Raw genomic sequence first — 21047 nt, forward strand, 5'->3', positions numbered from 1 at the left:
ACCTTTAGGCATCAGCTCACAGTCACATTCTTGGGAAGGTGTTTCTGAACTCCTAATCGGAGGTTGTCTCCCCCATGTTTTTCTCTCTCACTACTGTTCACATCCTTCCTGGTTTACCCCTGACCTAGACCTAAGCATTGATTGGCTCCTGGTTTAACATTTGTCTCCCGTCTTCCCTAGAAACTCCAAGGGGGTGTAAGGGGCTCCTCGAAAGCTCTGTGCCCGCAACTGGGACAGCACTTAATGCCGAGAGCTCAGGTTGTGTCCAGAGAAATGCATGCATGCTCAGCTTCCACAACACCCTGCTCTCCAGTTCCTAAACCCAGTTTTATGGGAAAAAGAAAACCAGCCGGTCATTAATTTGCAGCAAGGCTGGGAACCACTACACTGTGACTTAGACTGGTAGTATGTATGACCCTGGGGATGGTTAAAAATGCCATACTGAGCCCTCCATCTCCTCTGACTTAAAGTCCTTGAATCTGTATTCTGGCAAGATACTCAGGCAATTTGCATGGTGAAGTCTGGGAAAGCCTGCCTAGGAGATTCGTGTTTCTTGCCATTTGACTGGGCAGTGATGATAGTGGTCAAAGTATGTTGGGGGAAGTTGTTTTCAAAGATGCCGATCCACACCTGGAACAAAATGGTATGGCAGCTGCCCAGGCGAGTGCCTGAAACTGTTGGATGAGGTGGGGGGAGAGAGATGGGGTATGTAGCCCCTGGCTCTGGCAATGTGGGAGACACTGTGCATAGAGCTGGCAGAGTGGCCAGCTAGTGGCCAGCAGCAGCTGTGTCTGGGCCAGAGCCCAACAGGTGCAAAGCGCGGCTGGTACATGATGTTCATGCTGTTCCCTGCAGGCCTCCCAGCATGCCCAGCATGGACCTGCATGGTGCTTTTCATCTCTCTGGCTCAGTGATGCTGGGAGCTCAGCACTTGTTCCTAGTCGTCCCCAGCCCTGCAGAGAGATGTCGTTTCACTCAGGGGGCGCTGGCAGTGGAGCCAGGGGTCTGTGAATACGACATGGCACATCATGAGACATGTGCAAGGTCTGGAGTCAGAGCCAGCAGCAAGCAGCCAGAATGGGGATAGAGGGATGACAGAAACTGGGCTTCACGTCCAGAGGCCTGAATGGGGCCTTGCCATTGCTGTGTTAGCGCTGCCATGTGTTGGCCTCTCTGTGCTTCTGGTGTCTCATGATCAGGGCGAATGTCCCAGTCTCCGAAATACAGCAGTAACAGGGCTCGCAGTGTGACGTGGGGACAGCAGTTTAAGGTTACCCCAAGGGGAGGGAGCGTTGGGAACTGAGGTCCTCCCTGGGTTCTAGGGTTCCCAGTGTACCGCATTCATACACACATGCACACTCAGGCATGAATGCACACACTCAGACATGCATACTCACATACACACTCATATATACACACTCTCAGTCATGCACACTGATACATACTCGTGTATGCACACAGACACACATATGCACACCCACACACTTACATGCATGCACACACAGATGTACAGGCACTCACTCATTCCCACACACATACACTCTCACTCACACACATTCACTGATGCCATGCACATTCTCACACTCATGCACACACACACACACACGTCTATACTCTCACTGGCAGACAGAGGTGTGTGCAAGAGTGGCAGACTCCTGTGTGAGAGCAGGAAACGCAGTGACACCAAGCCCTCACCATGTGGCCATGTATCTTTGGTAATTCTCTTTGAGTTCCTGGGAGGAACTCCAGTCCAGGCCTAAACGAACGTGGAGGGTGGGGGTTGGGGAGGTTATCTGGGAACCTTCCGGAAGTCTGCTGCCTGTCAGCACTTTCCTCCCTGGTGGGAGAGCAGCCGCAGAGCTTCTTGTGGCAGCTTTCTTTGTTTGCCACTCATGGAGCCTCCAGGGGGGGTTTATTGCTGAATATTTGGCAACACACTCTGAACTTGTGCTGCCAGCTCTCCCAGCAGGGGCTGTACCCACCCCTGCCAGGGAGCTGGGGCTCCCCCTGCCTTATCCTGCTCTACCCCTTCTAGCAAAGTTGGTTGGCATACCCAGAGACATTCTGAGGTGCATTTTCAAAAAGGTTTTTTTAAAACTCTCATAGTATAAACAATTCACAGAAACCACAGAGAAGTGAAATAAAAAGTAAAACTTTTGCTTGTCCTGATGCAGGAGCCTTTTAAAGCAAGTGCCTGAGCTCCACTCCTGCCCACCCAGCTCTCATCACTTTCTCCTGTCCTGGGGATTGGATTCTATCCAGGAGAGTCCAAGCTCCAATGTGTGTAAGAAATCCTGCCACTGTCGGGACCAGGAGTTAGGACAGGCTGGAGCTGGTCCCAGCCAGGCGCGCCAGGAGCCTCTCCAGGCCCGCACAGGAAGAGGCAACGTGTGAGGGCACGCTGGGCCCATGGGCATGGTGGGTGCAGTTTCATGTGGGAACTGTGGTCTCTGCTCACCCCACCAGTGTGGTGGGGCTGTTTCCAGTCTCAGGGTCTCAGGTGCAAGCATGGAGGAGCTCCTATAAGACCCAGGGAGCATCTTCGAGGACAGCAAGGTGCCTGGGTCCTGTCTCCTGCCCTGCCTCCTCTCACCCCTCACCTGGCCTTCTCATCCTTGGCCTCATGTCCACACCCTCCAGGATCAGAACCTGTAGGCTGTGAGGGTGCATTTCCTGTGCCTGGACTCCCACACCCACCTACCTGCTGGAGCTTCTGTATTTCCTCCCGCACCCTGCCCCTGTGCTGTTGGGACCACTTGGCCCAGGGGGGCTCCCTTTAAAGTGTCCACCCAGCCCTCTGTCTGCTGAGCTCTGGGCAAGGTAGTGCCCTTAACACCAGTGCCCTGGAGGTAGCCCAGCTACTCAGAGAAAGAGAAGCTTCTCAAGATGTTGCTTGGGCACTGGGAGCAGCAAGTTTCCCCGAGGCTCCAAGCTGCCCTCGGATCTCAGCATTGCACAATGCTGCTGAGCCCAGTGAACTGGGCCATCCATCCATTCATGAGCTGTCAAAACAGGAAGCCATAGAGTATACTGATTCGGATGGAACATGGAATAAAATCCAGCTCTGCCTCTCCTTCATCCCAGGACCTTGGACAAGCTGCTTAGAGCTCAAGGTCAGGCCTTGGGAGAGTGGCAATGACCAAGAGACAGGGTCTCGCTCTCTTTGTGCTTGTCTTTTAGGAAACAGGCCTGATAGGCACACTGAGCACATAAATAAACTGGATAGATGCAGAAAGTGCTATCAAGAAACAAGGCAGGGTATTGGGAAAGAGATGAGGGGACATTGTGCTGGGACCTGTCTGAGGAGGAGGAGGTAGCAGCTATCGAAAGACCCAGCAAGTGCAAGGGTCCTAAGGTTGGAAGGGAGCTCACCTAAGAGCAAGCAGAACCCACCAGGGCCTTACTGACTGCTGGTATTGGGGCACTGGGCACACTGGGAGGCTGCTTGGAGCAGCTGGGGTGCTTGATGCTAGGGGCACTTGGCTGGGGTGGGTGCAGGGGCATTTCTGCATAGGTTCTCAGAGCTCTGACTACCTTGACATGCGACTTTGATAAAACGGGGCTGTCCTGCTTAACAGGATTCTGTCTGCACAAGCGAGCAGAGCCTCAGAGTGGATCCCACATGCTTGATGTTCTCTGTATATTAGAAAATGAAGACATTGCCAAGTGACAATATTACTGTATAATGTATATTACAAGCTAATTCCTCTACAGTGAATGCTATAACACAGGGCACTCATACCAAGCACAAGAGGAGGACAGGATTTATAAAAACACTTGGCTCCTAGCATTTCCAGCACTGGGCTCTGGCAACCAGACAAGTTCAAAGTTGCGTGACTAACACTTTCTCCTTTTGGTTGTGTTGTTGTCACATTGCCCCTGAGTAACCTCGTAGGGAAAATACATCCAAATTCCAGACTTGGGTCCCCGGCTCACTGAAGGTGTAGCCTAGGCAGGGGGTCCTTGCCTGCCTCTCCTATAGGCCTGACCTTGACCCCCCCTCCAATTTCTGCCTGTGCTGGGTCAGGCACAGGAGGATCAGGAGCAGGATCCAGTTTGCTTCAACCCAACTGAGAGCTTTTGACCAGCCCTGCGCAGGGTCTGCTACCCAGGCATTAGCTTGCCTAGCCCTAGAGGAGAGGAAGGCCACTGGGGAAAGAGGGGGATTGAATGGCTCATGCCTGCTTCTGAGCTGGGGAGCTAAACCTCTCTGCAAGCAAAACTAAAAGTGTTCGCCTTGCTGGTGGCAGAGCTGCATTTCAGCATTGATCTTGGCTTTCACAGCCCCAGAGATTGCTCTAGTGAAAGGTGCAGGGGAAAGTGGGGCAGGGTAGCTAGAGCTACTGGCCTCCATCCTCCTCACCCTCTCTGGTGCCCACCTGGGAGACTTGGGCTCCAGTCCTGGTTCAGCCTCTGAGTGTGTGCGTGAGTTCCCATCTGGGGCTGCTCACTGCTTCCTGTCTGGGAACTGGGGACAGGGGTGGTGGCGATGAATCACAGGGTGGAGCACAGAACAACACAAGGCCTAACGCCCAGCTCCATAGGCTGAGGCCTGGGTCCTACTCTCCTGCCCGCCGCAGGTATGGCTTTGTTCCGGGTACTTCACCTCTGGGAACTCTTGTTTTGTCCTCCATAAAGCCAGAACACAAAAGGCCTAGAAGGCATGGAAAGAACGCCACATGGAGCCTGGCATTGAGCCAACATCCTGCCCCTGGGAGCACTTTCTCATTTACTACTTAGTTTTTAAAATGAAAGTCTTAATGACTATGTTGTAAGAAAATCACCAAAACAGGGAAGTTGGAAAATGCACTGCAGGCACCACCAGACCACCAAGGCCACAACTGACCTGTGCTGCAGGTACCTGGCACACCCATGGCCTTGGTTGTGGGAGCACCTATGGAGTTGGGAGTGTAACTGTCCCCTGCTACCTGGAAGACAAGGACCACAGGTGGCAGCTCCCGAACCAGACCTTGCTCCCACGTGGGTGGCAGACCCAGGAGACTTGGATGGAGGTCATAGGAGGCAGGTGGCAGGTGGAAGAACCTTGGGCTAGCCCCAAGGCCACCATGATCCAGTTCTACCTGACAAAGCAAAGGTTCTGAGGTGGAGAAAATGTGGTTTGCACACATCTGGAGGGTCTCGGTAAGAGAAAACAATAACCTTGCAAAAAGTGACAAAATTACACATTTATTTCAACACATCAGTGCTTTGAACAGGGAATGGTGCCAAACAGGTTCTGTGGGGGACCCCGAGTCCCTGGTCCCAGGATAGTTTGCAAGGGAAGTGGCTTCTGAGAGTCAACACAGCTCCTCCGTGAGATAGTCACTTTTCTCATAAGGGTCACCCTTCACTCATCTGTTTTTGTTTTTGTTTTGCTTTGTTTTGTTTTTTTTTCAGAAAGCTCTTGAATATCCATTACACATTAGCCATTTAGGGGGGTGAATGACTAACACTTTCTCCTTTCGGTTCGTGCACACGGACAGGCACAGCAGAGGCCCAGCCCTGCAGGATATAGATGCCCAAGGGACAGGGTGGCACTTGCTGTCTGGGGGTCCCTGAGAGTGCAGAGGGGGCTCTGCCAGTTCTAGCAGGCAGAGCAGATTGTGGGGATCCCTGATATCTACCTATGGGGTGGGTGGGTGGAAGTGAGTGATGGCTGGTGAGTGACAGGTGGGAGGCTGGGGGGAAAGGTTCCAAGCTGGGAGCTGAAAGTGTTGTGGTGACAAGACTGAGTGGGGTATACAGGTCAACAGTGCAGCCTGGCTGGAGTACAGGGTATGAGGGTCAGCCTGCAGGAGGTGACCCTGGGGCCCTGACCTGTGGGCCCATCCAAGCTGCATGAAGCCTGGTCAGTGAAGGGGCCTGCAGATGCCGCAGGATTGAAGCCAGAAAAGGGGAGGGAGATTCCTTGCTCTTTCCATGGAACTCCACTGTCCTCCCCAGCCGCCCCCAACCCCTGACCCTGGGTGAGCGAAAGGGTAGAGCTTCCTGCCTCACCTGAGCATCTGTGTTGCAGACCATCAGAAGCTGGAACGCGAGGCCCGCATCTGCCGCCTGCTCAAGCACCCCAACATCGGTAAGCTTCCATGGGGAGGGGACAGTGTCACTGGTTTCCACAGGGATCCCAGATCAGCTTGCCTAGGGGCAGGTGCAGAGAAGGTCCATTCTCCCATCCCACAATACTACAGCCTCCCTTGCAAAAGCTGTTCCAAGGAGAATGCTGAGGCTCTGCAAGATGAAAATAGGCCTGGAGTTGGGGTGAGGTGGGGAGCTGGGCCTTGACCGGGAGCAGGGCCCACTTCTCAAGTCCACCTTCCTTGCCCACCAGGATATGAGGGCATGGAGTAGTTGCAGCCCTGCCCACTGGCACCTCAGGGGCAAGCCCTGAACCAGCCCTGGTGTACTGAGCCCAGGCTGTGGGAAGAGGCTTGGGCTGGTCACCCCTCTGGGAATGGTCACTCACATAGCACCTCCCTGCTGACTGCCCAGGCCCTGTGCACTTGGGCGGGGCAGCTCCCTGCAGCTCAGGGGTCTGAGTCACCACCGTGGCAGCCTTCAAAGCTAGTTCTGCCAGTCACAGACTGTGTGACCTTGGTGGCACTGTGCTGCCCTCTGGGAGCCACCTTCCTGGCTGCACCTGTGTGTCCTGTTGCTTACAAGGGTCTGGGCCAGGCCTAAGGCCTCACTGCTGTTGTCACGCACTCCTGGCTGCTGCCAGGGCTTGCAGACCACACTCTGGGAGCAGGGCCTGGTTGCTGTCAGAGGACGGTAACAGCCAGCTGGTACCACCTTCTGCTCCGCCTTTTCCCTTAGGAGGGCAGTAGTTCTGTCGCAGGACCCCAAGGGTTAACTAACTCTGCTACTGGAGCAGAGCTTCTCAGTCTGCTATTTATACCCAGAAGGCGCCTCCCTTCCCTGCACCAGCAGCAGCAGCCATGGGCTGCAGGGCCCCACAACCCAGAAGACTCAGCCTGGCCTGGCAGGGAGGGGTCCGACTCCTGCTCTGCTTGCATGCTCACCGTGTGGCCATGGACAGTTCGTGCCCATCCCCTGAAGGTCTCCAGCTCACCCACCTGTGCACTGGAGGGGACTATGAAATCCCACAGAGGAGGGAAGCAGGCTGTGTGTATGTGTGTGTGTGTGTACACAGAATTACAACTGGTTCGGGACAATGTTTTTTGAGTCTCTCACTCCTAGCTACAATGAGGAGCTGCAAGTTATGGGTTCTCTGGGGCTGGCTGACTGCAGCTCAAGTCCTAGATTTGTTGCCTAATTGCTGTGTGACATAGGACCTGCTGCCTCTCCACTCTGAAGCCATGCCCCTGTTCTACCGCTACCCCTCCCCACTCACAGTGTGATGAGGAACTAAAGCGTAGCAGAACCAGAGTCCAGAGGCAATTGCTTTGTTCGAGGCGAGCTTCTTCCTTTGCCTACACTCCCCACTTTTCTGCAGGATAGCTGTGCCTCAAGACAACCCCTAGCCCTGCTGGAGACACAATTAGCATTCCTCTGGAGTTTTGTTTGGGTTGCCCACGCAGGGTGGCCAAGAGAACGGGTTTTTTAATCAGACATATCAGGCTTCTGAGCTCTGTTGTCTGCCAGCTAGCTGAGCTGCCACAGGCCTGGAAGCTCTTTTACCCTCAGACTCACACTCATCTTCTGTGGATGTTGGGAGGGCTAAATGAAATAGTGCAGGTAAAGCACTTAGCACAAAGTCCAGAAAGTTTGGAAACTGCAACCGACATCTTCAACATCATCACCGTTGGGTCAATTTCTTCTTCACTCACTCATCTCATGTTAGGTATGTCTGAGGACCTAGCATGTGCCAAAGCCTCTCCCTGGTACTGAGATAATTGGGAGAGATAATGAGGGGGCCTGGGGCATCAGTGGGGTGACTGCTGGTGTGTCCCAGGGGCCAGAGCTGAACCTGCAGTATAGGAAAATCCTTAGACAAGCCTTGGACTATACTGACAGGACCAAGAGGATCCACAGAAAACCTTGGTCTCCCTGGCATCTCACTTTCAAGTAAGTTATAATCTTCCCAGAGAGATATAGAAAGACCTGCTTGCAGGTGCAGATCCTGTGAGGCAAGTCAGTGCCTAGAGAAACCAGATCAGGTCCCATCCAGCCCTCCCGACTGCAGCCTGTGTGTGGTCATCACCCAGCCCAGGGAGAGCAGGCCAGGAGTTCCCTGATTCAGTAGAGGTTGGCCCAACTGTGCCACACACAAAACATTTTCTTTTCATTCTGCTTGGGGCAGAGGTAGTACCAGGTTCTCTGTGCTATAGACACTTGCCAGTAGGGTATAACCCTGTAAGGCCACCTGGGGGCCCAGAGGACTTGGATTGTGCTAGGGCCAACCTAGGAGTTCAGTGGTCAACATGGAGTGGGACAAGAGAGTCGACCAGTCCATGATGGAGATGGCAACGCCTTCGTATCTTGTGGCCTGCCTAGCTTCAGGTGCTGTGCTAAATGCTTTCCAAGAATTCTCTCACTGGCCTGTTGCAGGGGCAGAAGCTCAGGCAGCTCTCAGGTCCTTGGCGCCAAGTCCCTCAGCCTGCCAGAAGTGGATTTGGGAGTAAGCCCATGTTCTCGGTCTTTTTATTCAGTTTCCTGAGTGGACATCCCAGGTGTGCTGTCAAGGTAGCGTGCAGAAACAAGTGCTCCCTGCAGCTTTGAAGATGTAAATGGCACCTGCTAGAAGCATCACAGGAAGGCCAGGGGTTTGTGAATCCAGCTACACAAGTGAAAACCAGCCTGCAATTTTGTTCATTCCAAGACAATATTTTAAACAGTTACAAGTGACAGCTAAGTTCATGTGCACAAACTGTCACTTCCCAAGAGACAGAACCAGTCCCACTGCCCTTGAATGCTGACTTTCCTCTTGGGTTCTGGCTGAACTGCTCTCCTGAGGAAACAGCAGGCTTCGTGTGTAAAAGTGGCCCTGTGATAGCCTTGGGCTCCACGGTCAGATTTTGCTGGCTCTCAGAGACTGGAGCATGGTGGTGCAGGTGTGATGCTGTCCACCAGCTGCTGACACCAGCCATTCGACTCTCACCTAGCTGCTCAGAGGGGTGGCTTTTCTTCAGCAGTCCAAGGCACTATCAAGGAGAGAATCCACTCCCAGTTCTGTCCATTGCCCAGAGCCCTGGGGGTCCTGGCTAGAGAGGTAGATAAAGAATTTTAGTCTTTTAGATGCTCCTCCTAGTGGGCTGTCAGCTCAGTTCTAGCAGCATTTTCTTTAAAAATAAAGGTTTGTAGTCCCAGTACTATGTTTCAGTAGCTAAATCCTCACCTTGCAACTGCTGGGATCCCATATGGGTGCCGGTTCATATCCTGGCTGCTCTTCTTCCCATCCAGCTCCCTGCTTGTGGCCTGGGGAAACAGTGGAGGATGGCCCAAAGCCTTGGCACCCTGTACCTGCCTGGGAGACTTGGAGGAGGCTCTTTTCTCCCGGCTTTAGATTGGTTCAGCTCTGGCTACTGCAACCATTTGGGGAATGTGCCAGCGGCCAGATCTTTGTCTCTCCATCTCTCTGTAAATCTGCCTTTCCAATAAAAATAATCTTTCAAAAATTTTATTTTGTATATCTCAGAGGTAGAGTGACAGAGAGAGGGAGACCAAAGGAAAAAAAAAAAAAAAGGCTATCTCCTATCAGCTGATTCATTCTCCTGCTGGTGGGGCTGGGCCGAGTAAAACCAGAAGCCAGGAGCTCCATCTGGATCTGCCATGTGTGTGGCAGGAACCCAGGGATTTGGGCCATCTTCTGCTGATTCCCCAGGCCATTAGCAAGGAGCTGGATAGGAAGCAGAGCAGCCGGGACTTGAATCCACACTCTGAAACAGTTGCCAGTGTTGCAAATGGTGACTTAACTGGCTATACTTCAATGCCAGCTAGTAGAAATCATTTCAGAGAAGATTTTGGCTGAAGTTCGGGTTCTCAGAGTGTCTCACACTCAGGAAAGGAAAGTTAAGGCCACCAACCCCAAAGTGTACCAAAAAAGGCCTGGTCCCCCCAAGTCCACCTGATGGCAGGAGAGAAAGGAGTCTCTTTCACAACTGTCCCTGATACTGGACTAGTACAAGTTTACTTGCACTTTGAAAAAACAAATAGCTTTTTCATTAAAAAAAAAAAATATTTTGGGCCCAGCACGATTACTCAATGGTAAATCCTCGCCTTGCAAGCACCGGATGCCATATGGGCACTGGTTCATGTCTTGGCTGTTCCACTTCTCATCCATTTACCTGCTTTTGGCCTGAGAGAGCAGTAGAGGATGTTGCAAAGCCTTGGGACCCTGCACCCATGTGGGAGATCCATTCAGCTCTGGGCATTGCAGCCATTGGGATAATGAACCAGTGGATGGAAGATCTTTCTCATTCTCCTTCTCCGAAAGTCTGATCTGCCTTTCCAATTAAATCAATCTTAAAAAGTTATTTATCCGAAAGAAATACAGAGTGGGTGAGATAGAGAGAGAGAAAGAGAGATCTTCCATCTGTTGGTTCACATCCCATGGCTAGACTGGGCCATTTTGAAGCTATGAACTTCTTCTGGGTCGACCCCATGGGTGTATGAGCCTAAGCACCTAGGCCTTCCTCCACTGTTTCCCAGGCCTTTATCAGGGAGCTGGATCAGAAATGGAACAGCTTAGGAACAAACTGGTACCCACATGGGATGCTGGCGACACAGGTGGAGGATTAGCCTGATGTACTGTTGCACTGGAATGATACCACACTTGGGATGTTCACTTCAGAAACTGAAATAACCTGCTATGTCATCATGTTGGCCCAACCAATGACTGTTACAGTCTCTGCTACAACCCTGCTATCCAGAGCTAATGTCTTACGATGCATGCTTCCCTGTGATGTGTGATACACACACCTTCTAAAGCTCACCTATGCTGATCATATGAGACCAGGTGGCTTAAAAGCTGAACTGGGGACAGGGATTCAGGGACTGTCAGCAGCCAGCACCCCCGACAGCTGGGGCGTGCATTCGCCAACTTCCTGGAGAGGATCTGGGAAGGGTACCAGGCTAGGTTGCCAGATTCTACAAACAAAAAGCACAGTTCAATGCACAGACACACAGGCAACATGAAGCCTGCACTTCACTTTGAGATGCACTAAGCAGTGAAAATAGATTGGTGGACAAAGGAATCGATAGAAACACAGTAGAGTGGCTGGAGGAGATCATTAATAATACAACCCTGGGGTCCTTGGGGGATTCATTTAACTGGGTATTGGGAATTCATCATAATAAAATCTTGTCAAGAAACTCAAGCAAGATGATAGAGCATATGTGCTCTTCAGGTCTAGCCTTAGAATATTTTGATGCCATCTTTCAGTTATTCTTGAAAATATGTTGCCACCATTTAAATCTTTTGATGTAAACAGATAGTCTCTTAAAGCTCGCTCTCCGGGCTCCATCCCCCAGGACATAGCTACTAGAGAATTCGGTGCCTGCTTCTCAGCCCACCCTCTGTACTTTATATGCTAACATCAGAGCCACAATTCAACACACTCAATGTTGAACCAGAAGCACCTGCAGATGGCAAAAAATGCAAATGGCGTTTTTTGAAAATGTGATAAGGGCATGATGGGGTGGACTTTTGGCCTGGTGGTTAGAATCCTGGCCAGGACACCCATGTCTAAATGCCTGGGTTCAATTCCCAGCCCTAGCTTCTGATAGCAACTTCCTGCTGATGCAGACTCTAGGGAGGCAACAGTCACGGGTGGCTTGAGCAATCCCTGTTGCCCACACAGAAGTCCTGGATTGATTGGGTTCCCGGCTCCTGGCTTGGGCCTGACCCAACTCTTGGCCCTGGCTGTTGCAGGCAACTGGAGAGTGAACCAGTGGAGGGAAGCTGTGTGAGTGTGTGTGTGTGTGTGTGTGTGTGTGTGTGTGAAAAACATTTTTAAAAATTTAAAAAATTCTCCCAAGGCCCCCAGTTCCCTTTCCCAAAGGCTCCCTCAAGACCCCTTCCACGGAGACCCCTCCATATAACAGGGAGAATGCATCCCTTTAAAAAAGAATGACACATCCTGTCTGTATTTTGCTCCTTTCTCAAACATGCAGTCACTGCTCCAGAATTATCTCCAAGCTGCGTGATCTTAGCAGCTGTGTGCCTTTCCTTTGTGTCTGGGGAACGCTAGCCCCAGAGTCTTCAAACCCATCCATGGGAATTTATTGGCTGGTGGTGCAGCAGGGAGGGACAGGAGCTGGGTCCTGCAAGCACTTGCCCTTGGCTGACTTGCAGAGCCAGCCTGGCTTCAGCCCTTCCTTTCAAAAGCCTGGGGGTAATTTGGGAAGCTCTGGGTTCCAGGGAGCTTTGCCTGTGTTCTTGGTAAATGAGGTGTGAAGAGATAATGGCTTTACAGCAGCTGAAAGCCGCCAGCCAGGCCAGCTCCCCACCCAGCCTCCACTCCTGCAAGGTCTCCCCACGTCCTGACTCTGAGCCTGGTGTGGAGCCCTCACAGCACCTGCATGTCCAGGAAGGACCTGCATTGTCCAGGCTGGAAAGGAGGACTCAAGAAGGCCTAGCCGCTTGCCCAAAGTCACCCAGCCAGGAGGTACCAGAGGTAGGAGCTGCAGCCTGCCCTGTAAGAAGACTTATAAGGCAGAGTCTGCAATCTTTAAAGGCCTCTTGGTAACTCCTAAGGTCCTCGCTCACCTGTAGGTGTCAAATCTCCCTCTCCCCAACCCCTGGCAGGCTGGTTGTGGGCAGCTTTCTGGAAAATTGGGCTCTAGGAGTGGTGAGGGGGAGGATGGAGGTGGGGGCCATTTGTGTAGGGGTATAACCAACTACCTTGGCCCTGCAGTCCGACTCCACGACAGCATCTCCGAAGAGGGACACCACTACCTGATCTTTGATCTGTGAGTTTGGCGCTGCCCTTGGATGGGCCAAAGGTGGCTGGGAGTGGTGGGGGCAAGTCCAGGAAGAGATGACTTCCGCAGGACCCCCAGAGCTCCCCATTGGAAGGGTCGCCCCAGCTGCACCATGCTGCCGACCAAGAAATGCCAACAGTCACTTGCAGGTTTCAGCATGTGTTTATTTTTGCTGCTCTTCTGTGTGTGGAAGGGGTTGCTAGTTGTCCACTTGCAATGACTGTAAGGCGTTTCCTTTTGAAATGTGTTTACATGAATAAAGCCAGTGGCTCAAAAGACAAGCAATTATGAGATGACAGGCATTAGTGGCTCCTGGGCTGGCAGTGAACATTGGCCATGGCGTTGACCTCTGTCAGCAAAATCCAGCTCTTGAGATGCAGGCAGTGGGGGTAGCCATGCAGGCGTGTGGAGGAGGAGTTTTGTGTCTCCCATGTGGTTTTGCTGGGAACCCAGAGATATTCCAAAAAGAAAGACTCTAAAGTAAAGAGCAAAGCAAATCAGCTCAACAGGCCTTGAATTTGCAGAAATTCACTGAATCCAGTGACAGTGTTCACGCCAGGGGCCAGATGCCCATTGCCCCACCCTGTCTGGATCCAGTGAGGAAGAAGGGAGAGGGGAGGGAGTTGTCAGAAGGGTGTCCTAGGAGTCAGGAGGGGACAGCAGGGTTCCCTGGGGCTTGGGTTCTGAGGTCCCTGGGCCCCATCCTTAGCGCCTCCGTAGGCTCTTCCAGAATGTGCAGCACAGGGGTTCGGGGGAATCCCACTGATACAGGCTGATTCTGGGCCTATCTCCCCAGGGTCACTGGTGGGGAGTTGTTTGAAGACATCGTGGCCCGAGAATACTATAGTGAAGCAGATGCCAGGTGAGTCCCGAAACCGGCTGGCAATGGTGCCAAGGGCAGAAGCAGGCGAGGCCTGCCCTCAGCCCTAACCCCTTTCTCTCTTTGTCCAGCCACTGTATCCAGCAGATCCTGGAGGCCGTGCTGCATTGCCACCAGATGGGGGTGGTGCACCGGGACCTGAAGGTAAGCCTGCTGCAGGAATGTGTGCTGCCCACAACACTCTGCCCCCTAGGAACTTACCTCCAGCTCAGCTGGAACAACCACACTCCCTTCACTCTCCCAAGCTAGGCCTGGGCCACGGGTAGGAACAGTGTCTCCACCCTACCTAGATCAAGAAACAGAGCTAAGGCAGCTGGAGCCCCTGGTGTTTGTCTGGACCCCAAGTGACCCAATCCCCAGAGCAGGTGCTTTATACCAGGCCAAGGTAAGAGGCAGCCAGACGCTCCCCATCCCAACCTGACCGATTTCTAGTGAAGGGACCTCATGTTTTGACCCCTTGAACCTCAGTATTTATGCTGGGAGTTGCCATGGCAACCTCATGTGGGAGTTGGTGAGCCTGGCCAAGGAGATAGCACCCTCTGGATGCCCCCCAGCAGCATCAAGCAGCATCATTGCCCTTCCTGCTGGGTCTCTGGCAGGCCAACGAAGACCTCCCTCTTGGCACCTGAATAAGGAGAGTAATGAATTAGGCAGGTGGTGTCAGCACTCACTTTATCCATCACCCCTGCTAGGCCTTAGGGCAGTGGTTGCTGGCGACTCCCAACACTCCCTGTTTGCAAACCAGGAAATCAAACTGACAAGCCCAAGGGATCTACACCAGGACATGCCTGAGTCAGCACACAGGAGTGCTGGCCTTTTAGCTGCAAATCCTGAGGACTGGGGGCTATGGGACCACAAAGCCACTTCATCCTGCTCCACCCTGCCCCTCCCTGGGAGAGCCTGCCAAGTGTGCCCTGAATCCCTGCTCTTGCCCTTCAGTGCTGCTGTACTCTGCTCCCCTGGGAACACTAGGGAATCTGTCTTGGATCTCTCCTGCTGTGGGAGCAGCAGCTCTCGCCTGGAGCAGCACACAAAGATCAAACCTGAGCCCGGAAGAGTCTGACAGAGACTTAGTTGTCATTCCTGGGTTTTCCACAGGCTGTTTCCACCTGCCCTGGTGCTGCTTCCCTGGGCTTGCTCTGGTCAACCCAGGTCCTCTCCTGTGCCCCAGACAATCTGCAGCTTGTCACCTATACCCTAAGGTGGAGCTCCCTGTGGCTCGGGGTAGAGTCACTGGCCAGCCGGCAGGGCAGCTGTCCCCAAGGGCCTGTCCCTGTTACAGCGGCAGCCCCTGCACGGGAGGAGGCAAGGAGGAGAGGCAGCCCGAATTTAGGCCATTCTGGATACACTAATTAGCGGTCTATTCATCAAATCAGGGCAGGACAGCCACTGCCAAGACCCAGGACATGGTGGAGACGCAGTCCCCAGAGGACAGGGGAGGCCTCAGCAGCCAGGCAGAGGGAGCTATTTTTGTTTGGGTCCAGTGTTGCTTTGGACAGTGAAAGGTCAGAGGTGGGACCCTCCGAAGTTCCCCTCTAGAAAGGAGGATTTCACAGAAGGCTTGCAACCAGTTCTTTCTAGGAGCTCCAAACAGGAAACGTGAGATTACCAGCACAGGCCACTGTGAGGTGTTCCCAGGTGGGTCACCATGATGGATCCTGCCACTGCCCCTTTTGTCCTGGCTGGGAATTGAATGAAGCTCAGAGCAGGGACAGCAAATGGTCAAGTTCCATGGCATGGATGCAGCAGTGCTGGCGTAAGAGCTGGGACAGGTGTTGAGCCCATGCTCCCTTTGTCTTAAGTCCTGAGGTGGAGGGGGGACAGCAAGAAGTACAGCAGTTCCAGGGTCTGAACTGGGGTTCAGTCAAGGTGACAGCCTCAAGTGTCCTGGAGGCCAGGTGTGGGGTGTGTCCAGAGGCTGGCCACTGGCCCTCTGTGTGTGGCACAAGGCCCTCTGGTGCAGAGTGGTCTCCAGTGGGGACCAATCTTCATCTAACTGTGGCCTAGCTGCCCTGCGATGTGGTTAAGGTGTTTAGACTCTCTGAGCTGATACACACTTACTGGCCAAGGACCTGCCATATGCCTAGCCCTTGCCACTGTGTTTGGTGCGGGTGATATTACATTAAACAGGATAAACTTGGAAGCCACACAGCACATGGTGTCCAGTGTTGAACAAACCCCTCCATAGGTTGGAGCACATTACAATGCCAGAAGGTAGCCACAAGAGCCAAGGTGGAAACACCGGAAGGCCTCTCTGTCTGTTTATTTTTACATTCTCTTACTTGTTTCTTTAGAAAAGCAGCGAGACAGGGAGATTACTCTTCCACTGTTTCACTGCCCAGATGCAGTGCCCACAGGGCCAGGCAGGGGCTAGGCTGAAGCCCGGAGCTTGGAATGCAATCTTCATCTGCCCTGTGCATGCCAGCGACCCAAACACTTGAACCATCACTTGTGCCTCCCAGGGTGTGCTTTAGCAGGAAGCTGGAATTGGGAGCAGGCACTCTAAATGGGATGTGGCTGTCCTAAGAGACATCTTTTAAAAGGATAATAGTTATTATTGTTTTAAAGGTTTATTTGGAAGGTAGGATTACCCAGAAAGAGAAAGATAGATTGTGTGCTATATGCTGGCACGCAGAAAGTACTAGCATACAGTAGGGGCTCAGTAACTGTTTCTTCTTCCTCCTGATGGTGGTGGTTGTAACTAACTCCGCCCCTCATACATACACATCTCATCCCAGCCTCTGTAGGGCTGCCCAGTGGAAAGAGGGTCTCCGCCTTGTAGAAGCTGGAGGTCTTGCCACAGCAAAGCCACTTCTCTGAGACCCAAGCCCGGGTTCCTACGGCTGGGTGGACGGTCAGGTGGGGACCACCCAGGCATCCAGAGGCAGGCTTGGCCTCTGCTGACTCTCCCTCCCATTCTCCCCATTCTCTGGTCCTGGGCAGCCGGAGAATCTGTTGCTGGCCTCCAAGCTCAAGGGTGCTGCGGTGAAGCTGGCGGACTTTGGCCTGGCCATAGAGGTGGAGGGGGAGCAACAGGCGTGGTTTGGTGAGTGGGGACAGCCTGGCGGGGGTGCTTCGGTCCAGCCTGGGCCCCACTCCAAGCAGCCTAGGGATCCCGGGGACCAGGCACCAGGATGGGGTTAGCACTTGACCAGAACATGGCTTCTTCCCACTGCTGGCTGCGGCCTCCACGGCTGTGGCAGAAACCAAGGCCAAGGAATTTGGAGGAGATCAAAGGAGCTTAAAGGAGAAGAATCGGGGCCTGAGCTCAGACTATCCGCCTTGTGGTTTTCTCACAACTGGCTCCCTTTCTACTATCTGGGATACTTCTGAATAGGCAACATTGACCAGCTGTTAAAAACCAGAGCTCTGGGTTCAAATCCCAGCCCAGTCACCCATGATCCGTGGGACACCGGGCATTGCTTTGTTGGATTGGGCCTTCATTTTCTCATCTATAAAATGAGAATGGTATGACATGTGAAGGTTAACAGAGACCTGTAGGGTGTTGGGGCCAGTGGTTAGCACAGACACACTTAACAACTGGTGACTATTCTCATGATTTCTTATCGGAACCCCTGGGTGAATGCTCACTCCTTAACCGACCCTCTCAACTGCCCTGGGGGGTATTTAAGACAGAAATTCCTAATCTGACAGCTCACAGATGAGGAACCTGAGCCTAGAAGGGTAAGAGGTCTACCCTAGAGAATTAGGGACAAAGGAGTTAGAGACCAACTCCAACTGGGGGCAAGGGAGGGAGCAGCAGGTTTAGTTCTCAACCTGCAGCTGACAAACCTAGTTTGCTTCAACTTGAGGGCCATCAGCAGTTGATTAGTAGGGTTTTGAAAGGATGTGGTTTTGGCCTTGGGTTGGGAAGGAGCTCCGGTTGATTATTGCTGTCTGCCATGACAGTGAGGAGTAGTGGCAGGTGTGCCATGTGCTTGACCCTGCCCTTGAGGCCGCTGGCTTCTTGGGCCCTGCTTGCTGTCCTTTGCCCAGCTGGGGTTAGGTCATGCACCGCCAGCTCTGGAAAACAGGGCTGTTTTCCCCCGAGCTCCAGGGCCACCCTCCTCCCACATTTGCAGGATCTTGCTCCAGGTCACTCATATGCAACCTCTGTGTGTGTCTACCTATGTGTGTGTCGGGGGAGCAGGGTTTGCAGGGACACCCGGCTACCTGTCCCCAGAAGTGCTGCGCAAGGACCCGTATGGGAAGCCTGTGGACCTGTGGGCCTGTGGTAAGTTTGTCCCCCTGGCCACTCCAGCCCAGGATGTCCTCTCTTGCTTGCCCTCACTCCCAGCCCTCCATCTCCCTTCTCCCCAGGGGTCATCCTGTACATTCTCCTGGTTGGGTACCCCCCGTTCTGGGATGAGGACCAACACCGCCTGTACCAGCAGATCAAAGCTGGCGCCTATGATGTGAGTGTCGCTTCTCTCTGCAGCCCTTACCGACCACCTCCGGGGAAAGCCCACTGTGCAGGGGTCAGAGGCCTGAGGACACCTCCTTGCTACCCCGGATCCAGCCCACTTAGGTCCCCTGACCTCCCTAGCTCTGGTGCAGGGTTCAGACCCCTGGAGAGCTTCAGGATCACACAGGGTCAGGTGAAGGCCACGTGGTGCCCATTGACTAGGGTTTATCTCGTGGGGCCCCAGAAGGCAGAAAGCTGCACCACAGTGGTACAGCAGCTGGGGACCGTCAGGCCCAGGAGTCAACTTTTCTCTTACAGACCAGGGGTCTTCAAAAAATTAACAGCAAATGCATATCATGAAAAAAAAGTGTGCACATCAAACTTTTTTCCCTGATAGAAACAAATCTCTTCATTGCATTTTCCAAGAACTTTCTGAAGTCTGTCTCTTCATAAAAATGATGACAATGGCTAACACTTCAAGCACTCTCCTGAGTGTTTTACATTCCAGTCCCTGACATGTATGCTATTGTTATACCCTTTCATGGAGAGCAAAGCTGAAGCACAGGGCGGGTAGGGTCACAGGGCTTAGTTATTGTACATTTGGGATTTGAACCCAGCTGGTTACATGGTCACAGCCATGTTTCTCACCACCCTGCTATACTGCTCTCCTGCAAAGTGACACCTGTCAAGCTAGGAGTCATACACACTTGAGCCTCACAACATCCTTCATTGTAGCTTGAGGTGTCCTGAAGTTTGTCCAGGTCACATAGCTAGGAGGCAGAGCCAGGACTTGATTCTGGGCCTTCTGATTCTGCACTCTGGGCTATGACACTGGCCTGCCATGCTCCAAATGAGAAAGCAGTCTCCTTTCCCTTTGGTCATCTTCTGCTTTATCCTGGGATCACGGAACTTTGCAGCCACTGCTGAGAGGAGCTCTGACTTCTGGTTGTAGACACCCATGTTGGATATCAGTAGGACCCCTGCCTGATCCCCTGCCAGTCAGGGGCTGGGGAATCGCAGGGGTGGCCTGGGGCAGGCTGGGCAAACCTGGCCCCTCTGCCCCTTCCAGTTCCCGTCACCAGAGTGGGACACCGTCACCCCAGAAGCCAAGGACCTCATCAATAAGATGCTGACCATCAACCCATCCAAACGCATCACGGCCGCTGAGGCGCTCAAGCACCCCTGGATCTCGGTGAGCCTGGCTCAGTGAGGGGGGACTCCCCCATCCCTAGGGCCAGGCACCTACAGGGCCCTGACTCCCCAGCCCCAGTAGGGTGGTCAGAGAGGGCCTAATCCAGGGGCCCTGCTGTAGTTGTCAGGGGGAATGTGGAAGCCAGGGCCATCCTGGGTTGACATCACGATTGGCAGGTGCTCCTGGCATTGAGTGTTGGCAGCCAGGTTCCCAAGCATCCTGCGACATAACCCCATGGAGGCATTCTGCTCGGGGAGGGCCCTGGCCAGGTGGGTCTGCAGCCTGCCTTCCACTTACAACCCCTTCCTCTTCCTGCTCCAGCACCGGTCCACCGTGGCCTCCTGCATGCACAGACAGGAGACCGTGGACTGCCTGAAGAAGTTCAACGCCAGGAGGAAACTGAAGGTAACACGTCCTCACCCTCTATATGGCCCAGAGGTGCTGAGAGACCTGCTCACCAGCCCTGTCCTGCATTGGTTTGACAAGCATATATTGACTATCTACTACTGTATGCTGCACAATGGGCTGGGTTCTGGGGAGGGGGAATGTGGAGAAGGGCAGTGAGAAGTAAAGCAAAGCATGCCTCTGCCCAGGCCAAGCTTTCGGTCCATACAAATAACCAGGGTATTTAGGGGAAGCAAGCCCCAGGCAGTGGGAGCACCCAGGAGGGCGGCGGCATTTCCAGGTCTAGCAGAATCAGAGGAAGACCTAGGAAGCCTCCCTGAAGCTGGTGTCACTTAAACTGTGACCCTGAGGGACCAGCAAAGTCTTGGCCAAATGCAGAGTGGGAGTGGACAGATAATTCCGCACAGATGAAATAAAAACAAAAACACAAACACTCGTGGGGAAGTCTGGAAGTGTGAGTGATTTTTTTTTGGATGGCCACACATGGTATGGAGCAGCTAGGTGGGAGGGGACTCTTGGGGCTAATGTGTGATTGGCTAGAAACCAGCTAGGGAGAGGTCCCAGTTGCTTAGAGCTGGGGAGTCACTCAGACCATGATCATGGTCCCCCAGAAAGCTCAGGGGTAACCAGGTGGGCCTCTGGACCCCTGTGCAGGTCATGCGTGTTCATGAGGGAGCCAGTGGCATCCGCCGTCAGGTCTGAGTCACACAGCATCAGGCCAGAATGGCTGGCATTCCTGAGCCCTGGCTAATGGCAAAAAGGGGATTCCTCAGCATGGGGAGCCCTCCGGGGTTCTGAACCCAGAGCCGTGGAGCCCATGGCTGGCCGAATCCTAGGGAGTAATGCCCTCAACCCCAGGCTCAGGGCTACGTGATCTGCCAGGCTGACACTAAGGCAGGACACTTCCCGTGGGCTTTAGGAGCTCCTGCTGGGAGGTGTCCTTGGGCTGTCAGCCTTGGCCAGGCTGAGGAAGCTATTAAGATCTACTTGCGGTGGCTCTGTCCCAAGGCCGTGCTGGCCCAAGTCAGCTCAACCTGCCGGGAGGGGGATGGGCCCTGCATGGCAGGAGCTGGGCTGGGGCAGGGGCAAAGTTATGCTTCTTGCTCCCCTCATTTCCGACCCCTGGCGCTGCCCCTGCCCCCTGCCCCCTTTTCTCTGTTGCAGGGAGCTATTCTTACCACCATGCTGGCCACCAGGAACTTCTCTGGTAGGTAGTGGGACTTCACAGGTCCCAAATCATCTGTTTTGGTCTGCTGGGGGCTGCCTTATTGCATAGGTGGGTG

General features: G+C 53.4%; 1 protein-coding gene across 4 annotated transcripts in view; it reads left to right on the plus strand.

Annotated features, from left to right (window-relative positions):
* Window positions 1–21047, plus strand: part of CAMK2A (calcium/calmodulin dependent protein kinase II alpha) — a 58715-nt gene that overhangs the window by 16305 nt on the left and 21363 nt on the right. For 3 of the 4 annotated variants that reach the window (XR_009247152.1, XM_058677363.1, XM_004587535.2), the window contains exons 3-12: window positions 6017–6076; window positions 12816–12870; window positions 13679–13744; window positions 13834–13906; window positions 16706–16808; window positions 17913–17996; window positions 18083–18177; window positions 19237–19359; window positions 19681–19764; window positions 20929–20971. Coding sequence is in view for 3 of the 4 variants with exons in the window: in XM_058677363.1 (XP_058533346.1) it covers window positions 6017–6076; window positions 12816–12870; window positions 13679–13744; window positions 13834–13906; window positions 16706–16808; window positions 17913–17996; window positions 18083–18177; window positions 19237–19359; window positions 19681–19764; window positions 20929–20971 (786 nt within the window). In the remaining variant the exon portion in view is untranslated. The remainder of the gene's footprint in view (window positions 1–6016; window positions 6077–12815; window positions 12871–13678; window positions 13745–13833; window positions 13907–16705; window positions 16809–17912; window positions 17997–18082; window positions 18178–19236; window positions 19360–19680; window positions 19765–20928; window positions 20972–21047) is intronic. The other variant, XM_004587536.2, reaches the window with a different exon arrangement.

The sequence above is a fragment of the Ochotona princeps genome, chromosome 19 (assembly GCF_030435755.1).
Source record: "Ochotona princeps isolate mOchPri1 chromosome 19, mOchPri1.hap1, whole genome shotgun sequence".
In the NCBI taxonomy this organism is placed as follows: Eukaryota; Metazoa; Chordata; class Mammalia; order Lagomorpha; family Ochotonidae; genus Ochotona; species Ochotona princeps.